General features: G+C 37.7%; 1 protein-coding gene across 1 annotated transcript in view; it reads left to right on the top strand.

Annotated features, from left to right (window-relative positions):
• The window catches only part of LRRC1 (leucine rich repeat containing 1), a 184,856-nt gene that overhangs the window by 127,315 nt on the left and 34,507 nt on the right, over positions 1 to 23,034 (top strand). The window contains exons 5-10 of the mRNA XM_069070632.1: positions 4,135 to 4,191; positions 4,660 to 4,723; positions 5,359 to 5,433; positions 9,785 to 9,929; positions 15,994 to 16,112; positions 20,336 to 20,419. Coding sequence (XP_068926733.1) covers positions 4,135 to 4,191; positions 4,660 to 4,723; positions 5,359 to 5,433; positions 9,785 to 9,929; positions 15,994 to 16,112; positions 20,336 to 20,419 — 544 coding nt within the window. The remainder of the gene's footprint in view (positions 1 to 4,134; positions 4,192 to 4,659; positions 4,724 to 5,358; positions 5,434 to 9,784; positions 9,930 to 15,993; positions 16,113 to 20,335; positions 20,420 to 23,034) is intronic.

Here is a 23,034-nt window from a genome sequence, read left to right on the forward strand (position 1 = left end):
CTGACTCCAGGGTCGGTTCTCTATTCACTGTACCACCTAGCCTCCCCAGGAAAGAATCTTTTGGGGGCAGTTTCACAGGTGGAAAGTTGGGTTTGGATTTATTCAGATCATCAAATCCCCAGTTTTCTTCTGGTATTAATTGACTGATCCTGGACTGAAGATGATTCTAAGCCAGTCTAAACTCTTGGGTTTAGGTAGCTATTCCTGAGGAGAATGTGGTACTTATAGCTAATCTTTGTGCATTTTCTATTTCTTGTTCCCAGCATCATACCTGCCCTTCAGTTCTTAACTTTCCTGAGGGTATATAAAAAGATATCTCAGAATATTTTGCCACAGGATTTTTCATTAGAATATAATTTTTCTGGACTAATTGTTTCCATTGTTTTAAGTGGGGAATAACAGAAGACTTGTGATGAAAAGCTTGCAAAATAAAGTTCCCCCAGAAGCAAACATAAACTCCATTTAGTTTCAACTTTGATTTTTCTTGAATAAAATATAGAAACAGGACCTTCATCATTTATAGGGAATCTTTTCCCATTTGAACTAATTTCCCATGATAGTGGCATGGCAAATGCTCCAAGCTAGCATATATCACCTTGTTTTATGCCTTACTTGACCTCAATCATCAGAGGATCATTAAATAAAGTTTGTTTACATCTTATGTTTCATCTTTCAAGGAAGCTTGTATTATTTTTACATATGCAAGGGAGATATCAATAGGTGGTGTTTACTCTGTCACTTGGGATGTGTGATGTGGGTATTTCCTATAACAGTACAGATTGCAAACTGTCTACATCTTTTCTGCCGCTGGTACATGTCCTCCCAAAATGTGTTGGGAGCCTCCTTCTAAAGCTCGTGACATTGCATAGGTAGCAGCAGAGCAGGTGGGCTGCCCATAGGTTATCTATCCCTCACTCTTACTCTGTGACCCTTTCACCACCTTTTGGGGGTCAAATATTTCCCTTTCATGCAAGTTCTCCTGTGAAGATCTTCATTGTTATTATATTACAGCCTTCTCTTGTCTACCTTGTGCCATTCTCCTTTTTGGATAGCCCACAACTTTAATTCTGTGGAGACTATGTCATTTATGACTCACATCCGTATGAGTCATAATCACTGGAAGAATATTGATGTTAAAAAGTTAGGCTGTTATTTCTGGGAGAAATTTGCATTATGCAGTTTTCCAAAGGCAGTGTGACCTGCTTGCCTCTTCCTTTTTTTGGGTCTCAGTCCATCATTTATGCTTAGTTTTTGTCTCCTATTTTTGTATTGATAGATCAGCTCTATCTCTGCATCCAAGTGGATGCTATAATTGGGGAAAAAAAAGCTTTTCTTCATTCACTTGGTTTTTAAGTACAAATCCTTTGAACTCTCTCGATTAGTTTTGCTTCTCATTCAAAAGGATCTTCTGGGACATGGTGCACTTAGCATAATGGCATCTGCAAAGTGGAGTAAATGGAAGACTTTACTATCTATAGGGAATTCTTTGATTTGGGCTCCAAGCTGGGTATATTCCTTGACAATGGGAAGCACCTTTGGCGAGCATACAATCTCTGTTTTATTCCTAGCTTTATTTTAATCAGAAGATCATCAAAGTTATCCGTTACATCTTTCAAGGGATGTTATATGACTTTGACATAAGGATAGGAGACACCTTGTTGGAGCATAACCTTTAAGGCCAAAATTTATTCTGCCCACTAAGTTTCTAGCCAAAGTTTCCTCAGCTGTAAAATATGAGGGTTGGACTAGATGAGTTGAAAAGTCCCTTCCATCTCAAAATAATAGGATCCTGTGATTGGTTTTGTAAATATATCATTGCATTTAACTTTAAATGGCTCTTCTTTCCTATGTAAAACTGGTTAGCTATTAAATGAGTTTTTTCAAAACTTCATGGAAATGTAATTAACTCCACAAATTTCTAGTTCTCGTGTTATGTTTTTCTTTTAAGACTTTGTTTGCCTGTATTACAGATTGGTTTTAAAGTAGAATACTGTGGTACTAGTTCAATATGGGTTACTCTTCCCTAAATCTGGTTTATATAACACTGAATGGCTTATAATTGGTGTCATTTTTTTCAATATAGACTTTCATATTTTGACATTTTAGAGATCTTATTTTGTGACTATGATCTGTCTTTGAAGGTGACATATTTTAGACAAATATAGGATAAGATACATTGGATTATTTTCTTCCTTTAAAACCCCACCCGAAAAACACAATGCACAATTGGCTTAAGAACAAATATAACTGAATGTTTGAAAGTCAGGTCAAGTCAACAAGCATTTATCAATACCTACTATGTGCCAGATACTGCGCTAACCCCTGGGGATTCTAAGAAAGATAAAAATCAATTCTTGCCCTCATGGAGCTCACAGTCTAATGCCAGAGAACATAGAAACAACTGTGTGTGAACAAGGACTATACCAGATAAACGAGATAATTACAGAGGGATGGTACCAGCATTTTAGGGGGATGAAACTTTCAAGTTCTATGTAGAATTGTATTCACTCTGTTGGCTTACCTACCATTTGTCAACAAAAACCTTGATAAGTTTTTTTAAAGGATAAATTATTTGAAAAGCATTGAGAGGATTAAGTAACATTGTTAATGCTTCAGTTTGCCCCATGTGATAGGACTTTTTTTTCCAAGTTCCAGTAATTGTGATCATTAAGAGCTGTATTCATTCTCTCTATCTAAAACTGTCAATGGTACATTTCAGTTTACAGTTAGCCTTTTTAAATAATGGATTTATAGCCTGGGATTAAATTGAGATTTAAAGAATTTCTATATCCTGATCATTCAAATCAAATTCACGTTTTCTGATGTGGTATAACCTGTTTTGTCTGTAGACTCAATATCTGGTTTATATTTTGTTTTGAGAGGGGAGGATAGAGGATTAAGACAGATTATGGTGTTAGGATAATGTTTGGCTCCTTGTGTTATATATGCACACAAATAACCCCTTGTATAATCTGAATTTTTCTATGGTAATATTGTAAAAGCTGGAGCTGGAAGGATAAATGTACAACTTAGGATACAGTATGTCTTAGAGCTGTGAGGATCCAAAGTTGGATAGATTATATATTTTAATATACTACATCATATTGTTTATCACATCTTGTAGAAATGCAAGTTTTTGGTTATCAGTAGCCATTAAAATTTATTTCTAGAATCAACAACTAAAGGGAGAGATTTTTGTCTTTTCTCCTCCCTCTTGCAAACACACAATTCCTTGTCCCATATTTCTGGGTAAGGCAGCAGAATCTGCTTAGAAGCCTGTGTTATGAGTTTTAAAATCAAGTTCCTTTCTAAGCTCTGCCACACATTTATTTTATTTTTTTTTGGCATACAGTCTTAGAGAAAGCATTTAACCTCTCTGGGCCTCAATGTCTATGTCTTTAAAACAGGGATAATATCTGACCATTATTCGGATAAGTACAGTAATATATATGAATTGCCCTGAGCCCTGTGAGATTAAAAGCATTATTATTTTTTATAGTCACGACACATCATTGGCATGTTAAAAAAAAATAACCCAGCAGAAACACATGTTGTTTCTATCTCTGTCTCGGGGGTGGTTGGTTGTATTGATGGGAGTATTCACATGTTAGAAGCATGAGATGTTTGTTCCAGGGGTGTCTTGGAATCATAATAAATAAAATCATATGCTCTATTACTTATTTCTTGAGGATTTGTGCCCTGTGTACTTCCAAAAAAGTGACTAATGTTTTAACATTATTAAATGTGGAATAGATATTTTTATTTCTTAATGTTTAATAAAGAGATGTTATCTTCCTCCCCCCCTCACAATTGTTGTTCAGTAATTTCAGCTGTGTCTGGCTCTTTGTGACCCCATTTGGGTTTTCTTGGCAAAGATTCTGGAGTGGTTAGCCATTTCCTTTACTTCATTTTACAGATGAGGAACTGAAGCAGAGTTAAATGACTTGCCCAGGATTACACAGTTACCAAGTGTCTGAGGCCAGATTTGAACTCAGCAAGATGAGTCTTCCTGACTCCAGGCTTGGCACTCCACCCACTGTGCCACCTTACATTAAGACCTTCAGATTTGGGTGGGGTGGGAGGAGAATGGGATTTCAAGAATTTTGCTTATTCTTTTCCATGCTTTACTTCCAGCCTTTATAACCTGGCTTCACTGGAACTAAGAGAGAATCTACTTACGTATTTGCCTGAGTGAGTTTCCAGGGGACTTGGGAGGGAATATTGAATGGAGAGAATTTTTTCCATGTAAAGATAACCAGATGTGATGCATTTAAAAAATGATTTCATATTGGCTCCTTCCTTGCCCTTGCCTAATGAATTATAATAAGATGATGGATGCTTAATTATTAAACTACCTCTCTATGGTTAACAGTGTTTTTGGTGGTGTCTCATTCCTGCAGATGCTCCCATTTCAAGGCCATCTCATGCTAAATGACTTTTGTGGAAGGTAGTGCCTTGTCCTAAAAGGTTGTATATATTTGGAAAATAAACTGGGGGGACAGCAACCTTCATTTTCCAGTTCTGTTTTTGATGGTTTGTAACTAATAATACATGCTGAAGCATATTTTTCAGAACTAGCATAAGCATTGAGAGTGCTTTTGTTCTTGATCTCTATTCCAATTGATGTTTCTTCTCCTTTTGGCTCTGTTTCTCTCACAGATCTCTCACCCAGCTGCAGAGACTAAAGGAACTTGATTTAGGAAACAATGAAATCTACAATTTGGTAAGCCTTTGTGGAAAGAAGATGGAGACTCAAAATATTCATACTTGTTAAATGTCACACCTCATTCATGGACAAACAGCTCTTTTAACTTTCATGGGTGAGCTGGGCCCACTGAGGAATCTGCCACAATTCATCCACTTTATGAATAAGAGACGGAAGATGCTATTAGTAGGCGAGGGCTTAATGCTCTGCTGGGTAAAGGAGTTGGGATGACCGTTGATTACAGTGGATGGGAATGGGAACTGGCATTTTAAAGTAGAAAAGAGAAGGAAGTGGTAAATGGGAACCTTGAAGCTCTGTGTAAACAGAGGAATACTGATGATTGAGCATGAAGTAGAATGAGCCTTGGTGGCTAATGAGAACATACTGGTGGTAGAATCTCAGTATTTTTCAACCAAATCCAGGGAAATCACTATTCAGAGCAAATCTAATTATGAACCAAATCTGCTTCCATTTTATCTTTGGGTAAATTACTCATTGCTATTTGACTTTTTCTTACTAAAGATACTTTGAATATATTTTATGATGCTGGAATTGATTACAAATATAGACTTTTGTTTTACATAGTTCATGACTAAGAACTTTGGTCTATTTTTTTCCCCTTTTGACTATAACTTTATTTTGACTGCTTTTAGCCAGAAACAATTGGAGCACTCCTACACCTTGAGGATCTCTGGTTGGATGGAAATCAGCTGGCTGAGTTGCCTCAGGTAGATAATAACTTTTTAACAACATAAAACATAACACACACTCATTTCTGCTTTATAAGTAAAAAAAAGGGACTTGCCAAACTGAGGAGGAGTCATGGAAAACCACATTTGAAGGAAGGTTTTTTTCAGACACTGTTTATTTTGCTTTTTATAGGAAAAAATTAAAATTCTCAATCATTCCTTCAAATAGACTGTGAAGTCTTAGAAAGCAGGAACTGGTTTTTTGGGGGCCAAGGGGGGTAGTTAGTGCAAAGCGGCAGAGCTTAACATAGCACCTAGTACATAGTAGGTGCTTAATAAATGCTTTCTTGTTGACTTAATAGAGTACCCTGATGTTTGGGAACCCTGTTATCTATATCTACCTTGCCTACTTTGAATTCAACAAATGTCTGGATAAATTTTGAGATCTGTTTTATAATTGGCATATATTTCTGTAACACTTTATAGGGTGCCAAATGCTTTGGAGTAATTTAAGCTACTTACTGCTCTTAAGATTCCTGTGATAGTTGATGTAAAAGCAGTGTAAAAAGCTATACTTATATGTCTCTCTTAAGTATTACAAGTTGTTTTTTGGCATGTGGTAGGTGTTTTTCTCTTGTTATTACTAAATATAAAAGCCATGTTCCAGATACAGTTGGGTCTCAGAAAGATCTCAAAGTATAATAGCTATTTTATGCAGCCATAATAAGCTGATTTCTGCATCTGGTGACCAGAGACAGCAACTTTTTAAAAAGCTCTCTTTTTATGAGTTTGCCACAATTTTTGCTCATACTGCCCCGGGGTTGATTTCTGCTCCTGTTGTCCTTTTATTTCCTTCTCTTTCTCCATCTCTCAGTTCTGTTTTTTTACTGCATACTCCAACCAGTCTTTAGTTTAATAATTATATGTAGGTGATTCTTTTTGAAATATTTTAAAATACAGTCAGGGCTGCTATAACTTGACACATGCATTCCCCCAAAGAACTGAGCTATGCACAACTAAGCAATAAAAGCCACAGAGCTTATGGGAAAAAGGAAAGTAGGGGCACAATGCTCAAAAAGTTCATCAGTGACACATTAAAAAAAGAAATAGGAACCTACTAAAACGTGTATCAGTTTTATACATGTTAAATGGTTAACAAGTACATAAATAGGCTATACAAAGAAGCAACATCCTCAGCCTCAGCTGCTGCCCAACCTGTGCCCCAGTTCCCACTGGTTGGGGCTGGAGGCTGGAGACTTAATGGGCTTTAGCTCCAAGGTTGGAGACCTGAGCCATGGTGAAATGTGGGGGACTCCATAGGACAAACCAGTCCTCTCCTCCACCCACAATTCCAGCTGCACCAGAAGACATACCATAAACACACACTTTACCTTGAAAAAGACCTAAAGTTTGCATGTGGAAGTAGGCTTCTGAAAAGTTTCAACTTGTGAGTTCTTGTGAAGTGGTGTTTTTTGTGTTCTCTCAATGTTTCTTGAAGAAGAAATTACATATAAGCAAACTCAAAATTCAAGTTGTGCTCAAAATCTGTTGCATTGGAACAAATTTGCATTTTCAAAGGAAGCATTATAGATGTATATGTATAAACTGTATAGTGTAGGCTGCATTATAGATCTATGTCTATAGACATAGATATATGTGTAGATTGATTTGTTTAATTGTATTAATTCAGGTGTAATGAATATTTTTATCATGTCTTTGGGAGTAGCATTTATTTGTCTCAGTGAACATTTATAAAGTATCTACTGTGTGCAAGGCAAACTGTTCTCTCTCTCTCTCCCTCTCTCTCTCTCTCTCTCTTTCTCTCTCTCTCTCTCTCTCTCTCTCTCTCTCTCTCTCTCTCTCTCTCTCTCTCTCTTTTTCTCTCTCTCTCTCTGTCTCCCTCTCCCTCCCTCCCTCTCTCCTCTAGCTTACAAAGACAAAGCTCCTTGGGTAGTGTTATGAGTGCATGTATAGTTTTGTTTTTCCATCATCCTTTCTAAATCAGAAGAATCCACAGGAATAAACTCTAGCCTAAATGTCACCTCTCTCCCTTAATGGTAACCATAACACATTTTTTTAGGTTCTTTTCTGGGTTAATAAGCCAATGTTGAGTTTCTGAGTTGGTAGGATCAAAACTCCTAAGATAGTGAAATGAAAGATAATCATTAGCTGATATGGGATGAACATTTAGTTTGGATTTGGAACTGAGTGGAAAGTCACTGAGGAATTTCAGGGTGGAGAAAAGTGGGAGTGGAAGTTATTTTGGGGGACAGGAGAAAGAGGAGGGAGAAGGGGATATCTTGAGAATTAAGGAGCACCAGCTGAAGGGCAGGGAAAGCCTAAAAATATATGTATATCTATATATGTACCAATGTAAATATATACTTCTCAGGATGGAAATTTAGTGTATGATTTTTTTCAATCATCTGGTTTATTTATAACAAGCCCCATTTATATTTGCAAGTATCTTTGTACAGTAAATTCCTATTTCTCCAAAAACTATACCACTGGAAGGGTTTAGTAAATCTGAATTCTTGTAATCTTAAATTTTCAAATAGGTATATGACAAGGAAAGAAACTGATAATGGAATTTACTAATTTTTTAAGGAAAAAAAAACAACACACTGCTATGCTAAATGCTGAGAATGCACAGACAAACAAAAAACAGTCTTTGCTCTCAAAGGGCTCACAGTTTAATGGCAGAGACAAAATTCAGTGTATAACCTGGAGTAGTAGGATTGTATATTTATTGCTAAAAATTCCAATCAATTCAATAAACATTTATGAAGCACCTACTATGTGCTGGGCACTGTGCTAAACATTAAGGATACAAATAAGAAAAAAAAAAGATAGTCCCTTCCCTCAAAGAGCTTACAATCTAATGCGGGTAGACACTGCAGAAAAAGAAAGAAGAAAGAGGACAGACCATGCATCAGGAAGGAAGATGTTGGGGACAGGCCATGTACCAGGGAGTATGATGTTCAGTGCATCTGATGGAAAGCAGTGTCATTGATGGAAAACGTAATTACTGGGGAAATTCTCAGCCCTCTATAAAGGAAAGCTTTGGAAGGAATTGAATGCTCCGATCTCCAGACCTCTAATCAGAGAGGAGAGGCAACTGAGAGAGTTGAGAAGATATTGAGTATCAATAACTCAGTCAATGCAGCTAAGATAAAAAATCATTACAATAGTCTCTGTTCTCAGGAAAGTCAAAATCTAAAAAGGGGTTCTTAGACATAGAGAAATGAGTAAAATCCATGACAGAATATGAGCTGTGAAAGAAGTCCCAGAAGAGTGCAATGCCACCCTTAGCATATTGCTTTGCATGTAGCAGGTATTTAAATGTTTATTTGTTGAATTAGATGAAAAGACATCAACAAAGTAAGATAACTATTGTTGTTCAGTCATTTATCAGTTGTTTCCAACTCTTCATCACCCCATTTGAGGTTTTCTTGGCAAAGATATTGGAGTGGTTTGCCATTTCTTTCTCTAGCTCATTTTACAGATGAGGAAACAGAGGCAAAGAGGGTTAAATGACTTGTCTGGGGTCTCCTAACTATTCAGTGTCTGAGGTCAGATTTGAATTCAGGTCTTCTTAACTCTGTATCACCTCAATCCTAGTTTTTAAAGTGAAAGGCAAATATTTTATGATATGTTGAAATGTTTTCTCCAGTTTAACTCAATGGCTTTCAGCTAGAGATCTGTGGTTTTGAGTATATTAACATCAAAAGAAAATTGAAACAAGCATAATTTTACCAGGGGTGAGTGTGTTATCATTATGTTAAATGCATGCATCTTCTTAGAGGGCTATCCATTCCAAATGTGAATTTATTGAAGTAGTTTCAACCACCGTTGCACAATAGACTTGTGTGATCTTGAACAAATCATTAAAATTCTTTGGGCCTTAGTGAAATCATCTGTAAAGTGGTGATGATAATACCTTATTTTGTAATGGAAAATGACCAAATAAGAGAGCAGCATAGTATAGTAGGAAGAGTATTGATTGTAGAATTAGAGGATTGAATTTCAAATGCTTTCCCTGCCTTGGCAAGTCTTCTTTCTGAGCCTCAGTTTCTTCGTCTGTAAAATGAAGGATTTGGCCTAGATCGTCTTTTAAGGGACCTTCTAGCTCTAAATCTTAGGATCCTACTTATTTTCTAGAGGACTACCATACCTTTGAGGGTGAAGATTCTACAGTCTGTTTTTCTTGAAAAAGTGTCTATGGCTTCAATTCAGTTGTTAGAATTAAGTAATTTTCAAAATTTAGGAAACATGTTGTCCTAACCCTTCCTTTGGGAATTTAATGGTGTGAGACTGTTTCAGTATATTCCAGTGCGAGCAATCCTTGCATGTTTGAACAGGATTTTCTTTTTCTGTGTCATTAATGTAGGAAATAGGAAACTTGAAAAACCTGCTCTGCTTGGATGTTTCGGAAAATAAGCTGGAAAGACTTCCTGAAGAGATCAGTGGCCTAGCTTCCATAACAGATTTAGTCATTTCTCAGAATTTACTGGACATTCTTCCTGATGGCATAGGTAAGTGTGAAACCCACCTGGGAACCAACAATTTGTTTTGAGCTCCGAAATGTACTATATGTGTTTCCCAAACTGCCTAGAAACTGCTCTGTGTGTGTGTATATGTGTGGTGTGAAAGAGAGAGATAGAGAGACACAGAGACACAGTCAGAAATAGACAGGTAGAGAGATTGAGGATTAATTTCTTATGTGAGTCCCTTTTCCAGTTACTTGTGTAGGAGGTGTGCCCATATATGCCATTCATTTATTTATTCAACAAACATGTTTTTTAAATCTTAGAAAATTCTATTGATATCTTTTTCTATTTACATTGTCTACATTTCCCTTCTTCATTATACTCCCCTTCCCAAAGAGCCATCCCTTATGAGATTCACTGAACATTTAAAAAGTTTATAATCCATTGAGTGATAAGAACCAAATACTGATAACTAATACTAAATGGTGCATGATACATGCATTAGAGAGCTGCATAATAAACTGATTTGTAAGGTCTGATGGCTAAAAAACAATCGACCCTACTACTCTTCTGCTCAAGAAACTTCAGTGGCTCCAAATTGCTTGTAAGATACAAAACTCTTGGGTTTGACATTTTAAGCCTTTCACAGTTTGGATCTGGCCTATCTCTTAGGACTTATTGTATATCTCTTCTTCCTTCTTGCAAGGAAGGTTCACTATTGCCTCACCTCTGCTTCTTAGAATCCCTAACTTCTTTCATAGCTCAAATCAGATGTCTTCTATAAGAAGCCTATTTCCTTCCCTTTCCCCCTTTTCACTCCCTTCCCATTACTTCACTCCTTTATATATTTCAAACAGTTATCCCTTCCACATTGTGAGTTTCTCCACCACAGTTTTGCTATATTGTGGGTCAGCATAAGAAATTAAATGGGTATTTTTTTGGAGTTTTGTGGAAGCTGCAACATGCGAAGGCCTTTAGATGACACAGAAAAATTTTAGAAACTCAGAAATGTGTAAAATATATGTATAATATTGAATAACACCAACCCAAATTTTGCAATAAAATACTGTAAGCACCCCATAAAAGGAAAAGAAAAAAAATCAGACTTCTCTGGTAAGAAGGAAGGGCCAAAAAGATTTGTTTTGTTGGTTTTTTTTTTTTGTAGCAGGAAAGGCAAGGCTATTGGGGTTAAGCGACTTGCCCAAGATCACACGGTTAGTAAGTCTTAAGTGTCTGAGGTTGGATTTGAAACTCAAGTCCTATAGACTCCAGGGCCGGTGCTCTATATCCTGCACCACCTAGCCGCCTCAGGGCCAAAAAATTTTATGTAGATTTTCCAGATCGTGGGGGTGCCATGTCTCTAACCCCTGTGATGTAGAAGTAATAACTGTATTCACTTTCATGGGTATGTATTGTTTTCCCTGAATAAAATGTAAGTTACTTGAGGACAGGAAGTTTTTCAACTTTGTTTTTTTAAACTCAATGCTATATGTTTCATAATAACTGCTGGATGAATGAATGATTATCACCTAATGGGGATATCCAGAAATACTTCTTAGAGGAGTGACCTTTTTTTTTACTTTAAAGGATAGATAGGAATTCACTGGGGTGGGGGAGGTGTAGGCTAGGACTTGTCAGACATTGAGTGGCCAAAGTAACAAATTTGGGGTTAGAGAACAGTTGAGTTTGGCTGTAGCATGGAGTATGTGGAGAAGATATATGTATGTATAAATATATGTATAAATAGTATGAGATATAACTAGGAAGTCACTGAAGGTTTTTTTGAGTGGATGATGAGATTTATGCATAAGAAAGTTTATTCTGACAAAAATATAAAAGGCGGGGAGAAGGTAGGGAAATAGACCTTGGGTGGGCTAGTGTTGTTGTGAGTTGCTTTTCAGCTGTGGATGACTCTTCATGATCCCATTTTCTAGGCAGAGATGCTAGAGTAGGTTGCCATTTCCTTCTCCCACTCGTTTTACAGATGAGGAAACTGAGGCAAACAGTGACATGGCTTACTCAGGGCTGTACAACTAGTTAAGTGTCTGAAGCCAGATTTGAACTTAGAAAGATGAATCTTCCTGCTTCTGGGCCCAGTACTCTTATCTGCTGTGTACTTAGCTTCCCTCTGTTAGACTAATACAGTCGTCCAAACCATCAGTAATAAGGGCCTGTATTAGGTTGGTGGCACCAAGAAGATAGGAGAGATTGAATGTGAAGGAGCTTGCCGAGAACAAAACCAAATGTAGATTAAAAAAAAGTGATCGTATTCCATTTTTAGTTGGCAAAATAGCAGACATGGATTGGTTGGTAGTGGTTCAGGGCTTATTGACTACTCAAATTGATATCACTAGTATCTAATTTGTATATGTTTATGGGAACTGAGTTGTATCAGGTATGGATAGGAAAAATAAAAATTGCCCATGGTGTGAAATCACCTAGTTTAAGTATTTCTATTGTAAGTAACTTTTTGGATAAGTTCATTTCAACCTGATTGAATTAGTTATTAGTGGAATGGACTATTAATTAATGGAATTAATTAATTAATTAATTAATGGAATGTTGTTACACCAAGAAGTTTCTTCTTGTTTGACTTTTGCAAAGGTTGATAATTCATAAAAATAGAACCTTCTTTCAATAATTTTTAGTGCTTAAGAAAAGCCAAATTATTCCTCTCATAAATCTGTTGTTATTCAGTTGTTTTAGTTGTGTCCAACTCTTTGTGATCCAATTTGGGGTTTTCTTGGCAGAGATACTGGAGCGGTTCACTATTTCCTTCTCCAACTCATTTTACATATGAGGAATTGAGGCAAAGGAGGTTAAGTGACTCGCCCAAGGTCACAAAGCTATTAAGTGTCTGAAGCCAGATTTGAATGCAGGGAGATGAGTCTTCCTGATTCCAGGCCCAGTGCTCTATCCACCATGCCACCTTGTGAATAAATGGGCTTCATCATCATCGTCATCATCATAATTGACTTTAAGATCTGTAGAACACTTTAGAGTGTCTCATTTGATCCTCACAGTAACTCTGTGAAATAAGTGGGGCATCATCATCATCATCATCATCATCATCCTATTTTTAACAGATAAGAAAACTGATAGGCAGCTTAGGTGGCAAAGTGAACAGAGCCAAGAGGACTTGAGTTCAGAGTGGGCCTCAGACACTTAACACTTAACTAACCATGTTACTTTGGGCAAGTCACTTAACCCCAATTACCCTGCCGTCCCCCCTCCAAAAAAAAAAAAAGAAAAGAAAACTGAGACTGACATTGGTAAAGGGACTTGCCCAGCATCTAAGGAAAGACACCCAGGGCTTTCTAGCTCCAAGTCTTAACATGCCACCCAGTAGATCACTTTGTCTTTCTTCAGGAAAATAAACTAACAGTTTATTTTTATAAACTAACAGTTTAACACGAGGAATAGTAATGGATCATATTTGTATTGTGTTTTATTATTCATAAAGTACTTTTTTCATAAACTGGTAAAGTACCTAATGCAAATATTATCATCTTCATTGTATACATAGGGAGACTTGGTTAATTGACTAGCCCAAAGTTACAGAGCTAGGATTTGAAACCTGGTTGTCTAAACTCCAAGACTGGAGTTCTTTTCACTGCATCCCATGTGGGTCTAGCATATATCAACAAAATACTTTGAAAAAGTGAGAAACCATGCATTTTAATTATATAGTTGTTAACAAGTTTAAATACCTGATAAGAGAAGAAGGAAACTTAAAAGAGGTTTTTAGACACTGAAAAAAGTCATTTTGTGATTAGTTTTCTCACTGGTAGTTGTAGTATCATACAAACATTTATGTCTACTTCCTTTCTTGTATTTGTGATATTCTCCAATAAAATTCCAGCTATTGCTTTAGTGTATGTGGCAGAGAGCTGCAGGGGATGGAGGGTGTCATGGAGCGGTGTTGGGTAAATAAATTTAGGAGGCTTTGGGCATTGCTTAGGAAGTTGGCCAAAAGAAAACACAAATCTTTAAAACAAATGATGAGGTATTTATTATTCATTGAGAATTAAGTATCCTCAGGTAGTGGATGAGAGGCATTATGGGTAAGTGAATAAAAGCCTACCTCAAAGTGAAGGTCTAGATTCCATGGTGCTCATTTTGGACACATACTGGGCAAATCACTTATATAATTTGGTGCCCTAGGCAATTTTCTAATGTTGTAAGTTCTTTTGAGAGGAAATTTAGTCATCTGGATTCTCTCTACACAAACCAAATCACAGGTTTTGACCTTCCCCCCACAAAAAGATTAAAAAAAATCCTGAAGTGATAGAAAACTCCTAAGTTAGGCAGGAATGGATTTTATGTGCATTGTACAGCTAATGACAGTGTGCTGTCACACAGGGAGGGTAACAAGCCCTCGGGAACATCATTACAGAATTAATGATTGCAAAGGCTTGCACAAGGATCCAGTGGAACCCTCTGAAAACAAACAGTTGCCTCTACTCTGTGTGACAGTGGAGCACAAGATGAGATTAATGCCCTTTTTCCCCAGGGTTAGTGTCTCATCTTTAAGGTAGGGGCTGTATTCTGACTTTGCTTCCCAAAGGACTCATTAATACTGGCTGCTCTCAGTAAATAACAAAGGGCATCTTCTCTTCTTTTCCCAGACCCGATTTACAGTCATTAAGAGCTGCTCCACAGTATAGTGTCTTAAGGTTTGCACAGTGCCCTCCTCACGATAATCAGACAGATGAGTAATACCTGATTTTTAAAAATCATCTCTATCGCTGGCTACCTTTGCGGTCTTAGCCAGTCATCTAGGGTGACTGTGGTACAAATTGGACAAAAGGGAATTGAAGCAAGTGGTGTCAAGGGAGAATTGTCAAGAACTGACAATACAGGGCCAGAGAGTGCAGTTTTACTGCGCAAAGACTTTTAGGGCATGCTGTGTATTGGATATGGGAGATGGGAGAAAGTGAAATACCAAGAATAATTTGAAGGTTTTGATCATAAGGTGGCTTGAAAAACAGTATTGCACTTGATGGAGATAGAAATTCTTTAAATTTTCCTGCCTGTCATTCATTCATTCAATATGACAATGTCTTATCTATCTTTTTTTAAAATTTCCCCTAGTACCTAGCATAGTGATACAAAGATATAAAGATAAGGAAGATATGGTCCATACCTTGCAAAGTTCAATTCAACAAACATTAATAAGCAAACCCTGTAAAGACAAAGACAAAACAGTCTCCGCCCTTAGGCAGATTACTTTCTTCTGGGAGGAAATAATGTCTACACTTTTTTTTTTTTTTTTTTTTTTGCTTTTTGGAGGGGGGAAGACAGGGCAATCAGGGGTAAATGACTTACCCAAGGTCACATGGGTAGTAAGTGTTAAGTGTCTGTGGCTGGATATGGACTCAGGTCCTCCTGACTCCAGGGCCAGTGCTCTATTCACTGCTCACCTAGCCACCCCATAATGTCTACATAAGTAAATGCAAAGTAATACAAAATAATTATAGGAGGAAGAGACTGTTCTTAACTGGGGGAGATAAAGGAAGCCCTCCTGGAGGAGATAGCCTCTGAATTATGCCTTGAAATATGTGGAGTCTAAGAGGGAGAGATAAGGATTAAGTGCCTACCAGTTTCAAAGTTTGGGAGTAATTGCTTTGAAGCTACTATGCTATTTGAATCTTCTGTTCAAGAATGAGTTTTGTTATTGAATCATTTGGTCAATGAAATATCTTTTCATAATTTAAGAAGCTTAGTGAACTAATACTAGAATATGTATGTGTCTGCTCATAGAGCAACTAACTGAACTTTTCCTTTTCCCCCTCTTCATTTGGCCTGGGGGTGGAACATGGTGATTGGTTCATCAAAGTAATGGATTCCTAGTATGGAAACTCCTCCATCAGTGTCACTTGGTATAGCAACTCATCTGTAACTTACAGTCTTAGCCAGTATATGTCAGAGGAAGGACTTGGGCCCTGGTCTTCCTTAACGCCAAAGCCAGCTCTTTAGATGCCCAAAACTTTACTGCTTGAAACCACACTAAGACTTTTGAGACACTGTACTTGACTCTGCCACAGCACCTCTCCATCTGACATTCCATCTGATGTTTTCCACTTATTTCAAAATTGTACTCTTATAGGAAAGTTAAAGAAATTGTCCATCTTAAAGGCTGATCAGAATAGACTTGTGCAGCTAACAGAAGCAATTGGAGAATGCGAAAGCCTCACTGAGCTTGTTCTGACGGAAAACCAACTTCTGGTGAGTGAGTTCTTGTTATCCAGCTGTGTTGCTGCTGTGTTGCTAAGGAGGGAGGGACGTCCTTGGCTACTCAGTGAAACCTTAGTAGGTCAGACTCCATGCCGTTGATGTTAGCTGTGCTGAAATGGCCTTTTTACTATCCCTAAAGAAAAGATTTGTCCATTAGATTAATTCACTTGAAGGTGAATATTTTAACTACTTAGAGAACAATGTTTTTCAGCAAATTGTTTTGTGGTACTTATTGCTTGTGACTTAGAAAATACTCATTTCAGATTATCTTTATTAATCAAAGCACATTCTCTAAGTAATGATAATATTATCCTTTTTTATAATAATAAGGAAAACTAATTTCATTAATATAATGAAAACCTGTTCATAAATTTAGGTTATTCTTCTCAGTGTGTCTTTATTAGTGATATTTTACTATCATTATTTTGCCTTCGAATACCACATTTTGGAATAATTTTCCTAAATTCTACTTTACAAGTTGTATTCATATATTAATAGAAAAAAAATATATACACACATTTAAAAAATAAGGCCACAAATTGGTCAATTGGCTAGAATAACCAGAAGATTGCATATTTTTAGAGTAGGAAAGATCTTAGATGTCATCTAGTCTAAATCCTTCATTTTATTGATGAGAAAACTTTAGAAGTCATCTAGTTTGACCTCCTCATTTTACAGAGTAGAAAATTGAGACTCAGAGAGGTAAACTGACTTGTCTTAGGACTCAGGGGTGGAGAACCTTCGGCCTCAAGGCCACATGTGGCCTTCTAGGTCCTTGAGTGTGGCCTTTTGATTTGAGTCCAAGATTTACAGAACGAATTCTTTACACACACACACACACACACACACACACACACACACACACATATTAGAAGGTAGGTACCTTGAGGGCAAGGGCTGTCTTACATTTATTCCCTCCCCCCTTTTTTTTATCCCCACTGTCTGACATATTGTAAGTATTTAAAAAGTCCTTGTTGAGTGATTGATTGATGATGTGTACAGTGCCATATTGTAAATAAGATCTCACTGGTATGTTATGTATAGTAAGCTTGAATTCCATCTTCTTCGGTCTCTTGGGACCTGGAGCTCTTTAGTCCGTAGACTAGAAGCACTGGTCCATCACTGGTGCCACCAAAGTATATGTACATGGAATGTTCCAGTGTTGGTGGCTCAGCAGCTTATGGACATTTAGAAACAACTTGATTTGCCAGAATGAAAGACTTACCTTAGCAGGTAAGACCCCATAAATTGGATGCTTTGATGAGCTGGTATTAACACTTTTGCAGCTCTTACTACTATGGAATCCTGAGACCATGAAAAATTGCAACTGACAGGATTTACCCCATTTGCTACTGCTACCTGTCCCTGTCTCTTGGACATAGGAATGTAGATTTAGAGTTGGAAAAGACAATTTAGCCCACCTAGTCCAACTTCTTCATTTTACAGATGAAGAACTGAAACACAGGATTTAAATTCAGGTCTTTCTGACTCCAAGTCCAGTATTCTTTCCAATCCTCCATGCTGCCCCTGGATCCACGTATGAAAACAATGCGGAGAAGGGAAAAGAATAGATTGTTGGGATGGTGGTTACATTGAGATTGGGAGGGGTGACCGCTAAACATCTATGTTGCCTCTCACCAAGTGACCCTGGCTTTCCCTATCACTCCCAGTCTATTTCCTTTCAAATTCTGGAATTGGGGGAGATAGAGGTGCCTGTAGCTACCCTAACACTTTAAATATATCTCATAGTCCTGAGACCCCATGATAACAATTTCTAATTATACTCCAACAATGGTATAACCCCCCTCAGCCTATTTTTACTTCCCTTTTAGAAGATTCCTGGGTTGTTACTCATCTGTCTTCTTTCTCTTCTTTTCTCTGCTTAGTATTCTCCTCTTTTATTTTTTAAAAGATAGTTTTACTTTTTTCATTTAACAGATGCCTTTTCGTTCATTTGTTTTTTTTATTTTTTTTTACTACTTTTGTCTTTTTTCCTTCTCATATATTCTCCAGTTCTTCTATTCCCACCTTTTTCTTCTCTCCATTCCTTTTATTCTTCTTTTCTCTTCTTTTCTTTTCTTTCTTTTCCTCTCATAGTCCTTCTTACCTCCTTTTGTTCTCTTCTCCATGTCATATAGTGGTACCACAGGACTAAAACTGATATTAGAGTCAGAGGAACTTGGTTCAATTCCTGGTTTCACTACTACCTGTATGAATTTGGACAAGACACTTCAACCCTCTGGGATTAATTTATTGGTTGTTGTCCTTCATTCTCAGAGAGGACCGATGTACGGTATGTCTGACTGTGGCTGATCAGATCAATAGGAGCTCGGAAGGCTCTACCACAGCTTAGGAGCTCGGAAGGCTCTACCACAGCTTGGGCACAAATAGTCCACCTGAACACTTGGACTAGGCCTAATTAATGTAAAATGAGAGGATTGAACTAGATGACCTTGAAGCTCTCAGCTCTGATTCTGTGATATCATGATTCTATTTAAGGTGAGAAAGGGAGGTCCAAGGAAGGCTGTAGATTGTATGCAATAAGGAGCAGCAAATTTAGGGGTAAACATTCTAAAGCAGGTAGTGTTGGGGGACAGGAGTCAATTGGCAGCATTTCAGATTGTAGCTTAGATTGTAACCCTCTGCCACATATGGTAAAATTTACCAACTTCTTTAATTATTTACTATTTTATTTTTTTGCAGTTAAGTGACTTGCCCAAGGTCACATGGCTAGTTTGTGTGTGTGTGTGTGTGTGTGTGCTAAGAGTCAGAGGCCGGATTTGAACTCAGGTCCTCCTGACTCCAGGGCCGGTGCTCTATTCACTGCACCACCTAGCCGCCCCCAATTTTTTTTTTTTGTTGATGTTGCTTTTTCTTTTGGAGGGGGGAAGGCAGAGGGTAATTGGGGTTAATTGACTTTCCCAAGGTCACACGGCTAGTGAGTGTTAAGTTTCTGAGGATGGATTTGTACTCAGGTCCTCCTGACTCCAGGGATGGTGCTCTATTCACTGTGCCACCTAGCTGCCTCCAATTATTTACTATTTTAGATGAAAAAAATTCTTTTTAAGACTAAGCAGGATTTGAATGATAAAACCGCAGACCTTCTGAATGATTTAGCATCATTCTGTTCATTTTCCTACTTGTTACACTTTCTTCTTTTCCATACATTGTTCTTCTTCCCAACTCTGATCAGTATTCCAAGTGGCAGCCCCAACTGTGGGCCTTCCAGGATACTTTCTACCTTGCTGTCACAAGATAGGGAGGCAATATACCATGGTGGGAAAAACTCAGGATTTAGAGCCAGAGGACCTAGGTTCAGATTCTGACCACTTGGGCAAATTTGGGCTTTGCAGGTCGGAGTCAGTGACCTCTATGACCCTCCCCAACTCCAAAGATTTGATCCTACTCCCCAAAAGGGGGGGATTTGTGTCCTGTTGGAGATTAGTAGCATCTCTTTTTTTCATTTAGGTATCAGACAGATGGCACAGCAGATAGAACGTTAGGCCTGGATTTAGACAGAACTGAATTCATATATATCCTCATATACATACTATGTGACCCTGGCAAGGCACTGAGCCATTTTGCTTCAGTTTCTTCATCTGTAAAATGGGGATAATAATAGCACCTACTTCCCAGGGTTGTTGGTGAGGATCAAACGAGATAATCATTGTAAAGTACTTAGCACAGTTCCTGGCACATATAAGTGCATCATCATCATCATCATTATCTGGCCTCAGACACTGGTATGTGACCCTGAACAAATCACTTAACCACCATCTAGCTCAGTTTTCTCTTCTGAAAAATGGGTATAACAACCACACCTACTTCCCAGGGATGTTATAAAGATGTGGTAATATTTGTAAAGTGCTTTGTAAATCTTAAAACTAGGTCATATAAAGGATTATTGTTGTTTTTATTATTGTCATTGTTTTTATTTCCTGTTTAGGTCAGTCATGTCCTAATTTCAAAGCTTAGCTTACTTAAACTCATATCCCACATAAAGGACCTTTAATGTAAGAACTAGTATAATAATAGTATAACATGTAATATATATTACTAATCACAAAAATAATATGTGCAGTAAGGGCTTTGGTTACAGAATGACTATTGTTTTCTCTTGAAAAATTAATCTCTGTGAATTTTTAAAAAACTTCCTTGAGACAGGTTGTAAATAAAGCACATTTTCTTATAATAAATTGTTGTTATTAAAACAGACATTGCCCAAAAGCATTGGAAAACTAAAGAAGCTGAGCAACTTGAATGCAGACAGAAACAAATTAGTGTCTTTACCGAAAGAGGTATGTATATTTACAGATATTTATACTTTTCAAAAGTAAGAGCAAAATTGTTCAGTTTTGACATATGTAATTTTTTTAAATTGTGGATTTTAATCAATGAATGAGAGCCAGTAATGGTATTATACTAACATAAGGGTTTGTGTTCAGGGAAAAAAAAAGTACATCAAAAAATTGATGAAATGATTGTTAATAATCTGATATCTGTGTAGAAGAACGGATGTAACTGAAGAGGGATTGAAGATGGGATACCAGTTAGGTTTAAAATGATGATATTCTGGATATAAGCTCCTGGAAGGCTTGATCAATTTTATTTTTGTCTTTTGTATACTCTGGGCATGGCACAGAGCTTGGCCCATTACTGGATGCTTAATAAATGCTTGTTGGTTGAATGGTTGGTTGGGTAAGTGAAATATTAAAAAATAAGGGACTTTTAGAAAGAAAAAGGAAAAATTAATAGGATTTGTAAGAGATGAAAGAGGAGGGATTGAAATTGACTCTAAAGTTTCAGCTTTGGGGAACAAAGAAAATACTGCTGCCATTGGCAGAAATGGGTAGAGGATTCAGTTTGAAGAGGAAGATGGTGAGATGAAATTTTTACCTGTTGAGTTTGGGATGATGGTGAAATATCCAAGTGAACCTTTCCTATAGATAGGCAAAAAGATGAGCCCAGAGTACAAGTGAGGAGTAAGGATTAGAGAGAAATATTTGAAAGCATTAGCTAAGGAAGGGATAATGAGAGATAAGGGAGGGAATGAGGACAAGAGGACAAGAGCAGGGGGCTAATGACAAGATAGTGGGACTTTTTTCTAGCAGTAGTCTGTGTTCCAGAAGCAAGGCCTGATAAAGCAGATACTGTATAGGACTGAAGAATTGTATTACAGTCCTGATGAAAGGTCCAAGGAGTCTGGTATGCTAGTGATAGGAACATTTAAGTTATTAGTTATGAGGCTTGGGTTGGGGAAGAATCCCAGAGCAGCTAGGGAGGACTGATGTGAGAAGGAATTGAGTGTTTGAAGGTCCTGGTGAGAGTGGCAGGTAGGGTGGATTAATTAGGTTTGGTGGGTGTGAGGGTATGGATAGAGGTTTTATTTAGAGGGGAGTAACATGGAGCTGAGGGGCAGCTACATGCCACAGTGGGTGCAGTGACAGGCCTTGAGTCAGGAAGACCTGAATTCAAATTTGACCTCAGGGACTTCCTAGCTTTGTGACCCTAGAGAAGTTTAACCCTGTTTGCCTAGTTTCTTTCATTTGTAAAATGAGCTGAAGAAGGAAATGGGAAACCACTCCATTACCTTTGCCAAGTCCAAATGGGGTCATGAAGAGTTGGGTATAACTGAATAACAGCAATATGGAACTGGTGATTTGTAGAGTTAAGCTCATTTTAACCCATATCATCAAACTTTTACTGCATCACAGAGCCACTAATGAGCAAACTGACTCTACTTGTCTGTCCTGCATGGTGGTTATTTATTATTTGCCAACCTGGATTTAAGATATCTTCTTTCTATAAACTTTTTGGCATCCAGATCCCAGTTTTCCTTTATTTCCAATATTGCTTCTCTTTATCTCCCTCTCACTTCAAATATTAAGAAGACTGACTTTCTGCAGATTGACCCGGGGCCGTCTTCAAGAACTATGTGCTCTTAGTAGACAGTTCAAGTTAAGTGCCTTGCTTTCATAATTCCTAACTCTTGGCCAAGCTCAGTTTCACTGCCTCCCTTTCCCCCTTTTCCAATGTAGATTGTCCTCTGACTCCTTACATGCTTTCCCTCCTCCCTCTTGGCTCAATTCATTCCAACCCATCCATCCACTGTGCTGCAGGCCACCTTCCAAGGACCCAGAGCTCCTGTTGAGCTCATGCTAGGATACCTCAATGATTTTTTAGTTTTTAAAGGCTTCTTCTTTTATCTTAGCCAGGGAGGAGGGCTTTATAAATGGAACTGTACTCAACATTTAAGCAAGGCTGTTTCCTAGAAAGAAGACTTGAGCCTAAATGACAAAGGAAGCCTAAGTTAACTAGATGAAATACAACTAATAAAATAAAATCATAGACACTCAGAAGTTGGAAAGGTCCACTGCACCTTTCTGGTCTAACCTACTTGAACAGGACTCCCCTTGGCAATTCCACTTCCAAATTGTCATCCAGCCTCTATTTTCATTATGTTAGCTTGGGGGGAGCTCTCTACTTTTCTAAGAAGCTGATTAAACTTTTGGACTGCTGAAAATCTTAGGAAGTCTTTCCTTGTATCAAGCCAGATCTATCTTTCCACAATAATGGTTGAATTTTATCTGTGCTCAAATTTCAGGGAGGAGAGACACAAATCCCAAGAAAGTGGGCAGGTATCTGGAGTATAGTCAGAATCAACTTCCTTGGCATGTCTTAGAGTTACTGCAGGTTTTGCCCAGTTTCCTGCAACGTGCAGGAATAATACCATAGTACCATAGAGCTGAGGCCACCATTCAGAATGATGACCCTGGGACCACCAAAGTAATGTGAGTCATCAAAAGAAGCCTCAGTCCTTTTTGGTATGCCCTAAGTTCTAAGTCATAGTATTAGAAATCACTTTAGTGGTCTGAAGCAATGTTTCCTCACTAATTATAATCCATTAAGATTT

This window comes from Petaurus breviceps, unplaced genomic scaffold (assembly GCF_028583685.1).
Source record: "Petaurus breviceps papuanus isolate PSGF00001 unplaced genomic scaffold, PetGlider_PUasm1.0 90822, whole genome shotgun sequence".
NCBI lineage: Eukaryota > Metazoa > Chordata > Mammalia > Diprotodontia > Petauridae > Petaurus > Petaurus breviceps.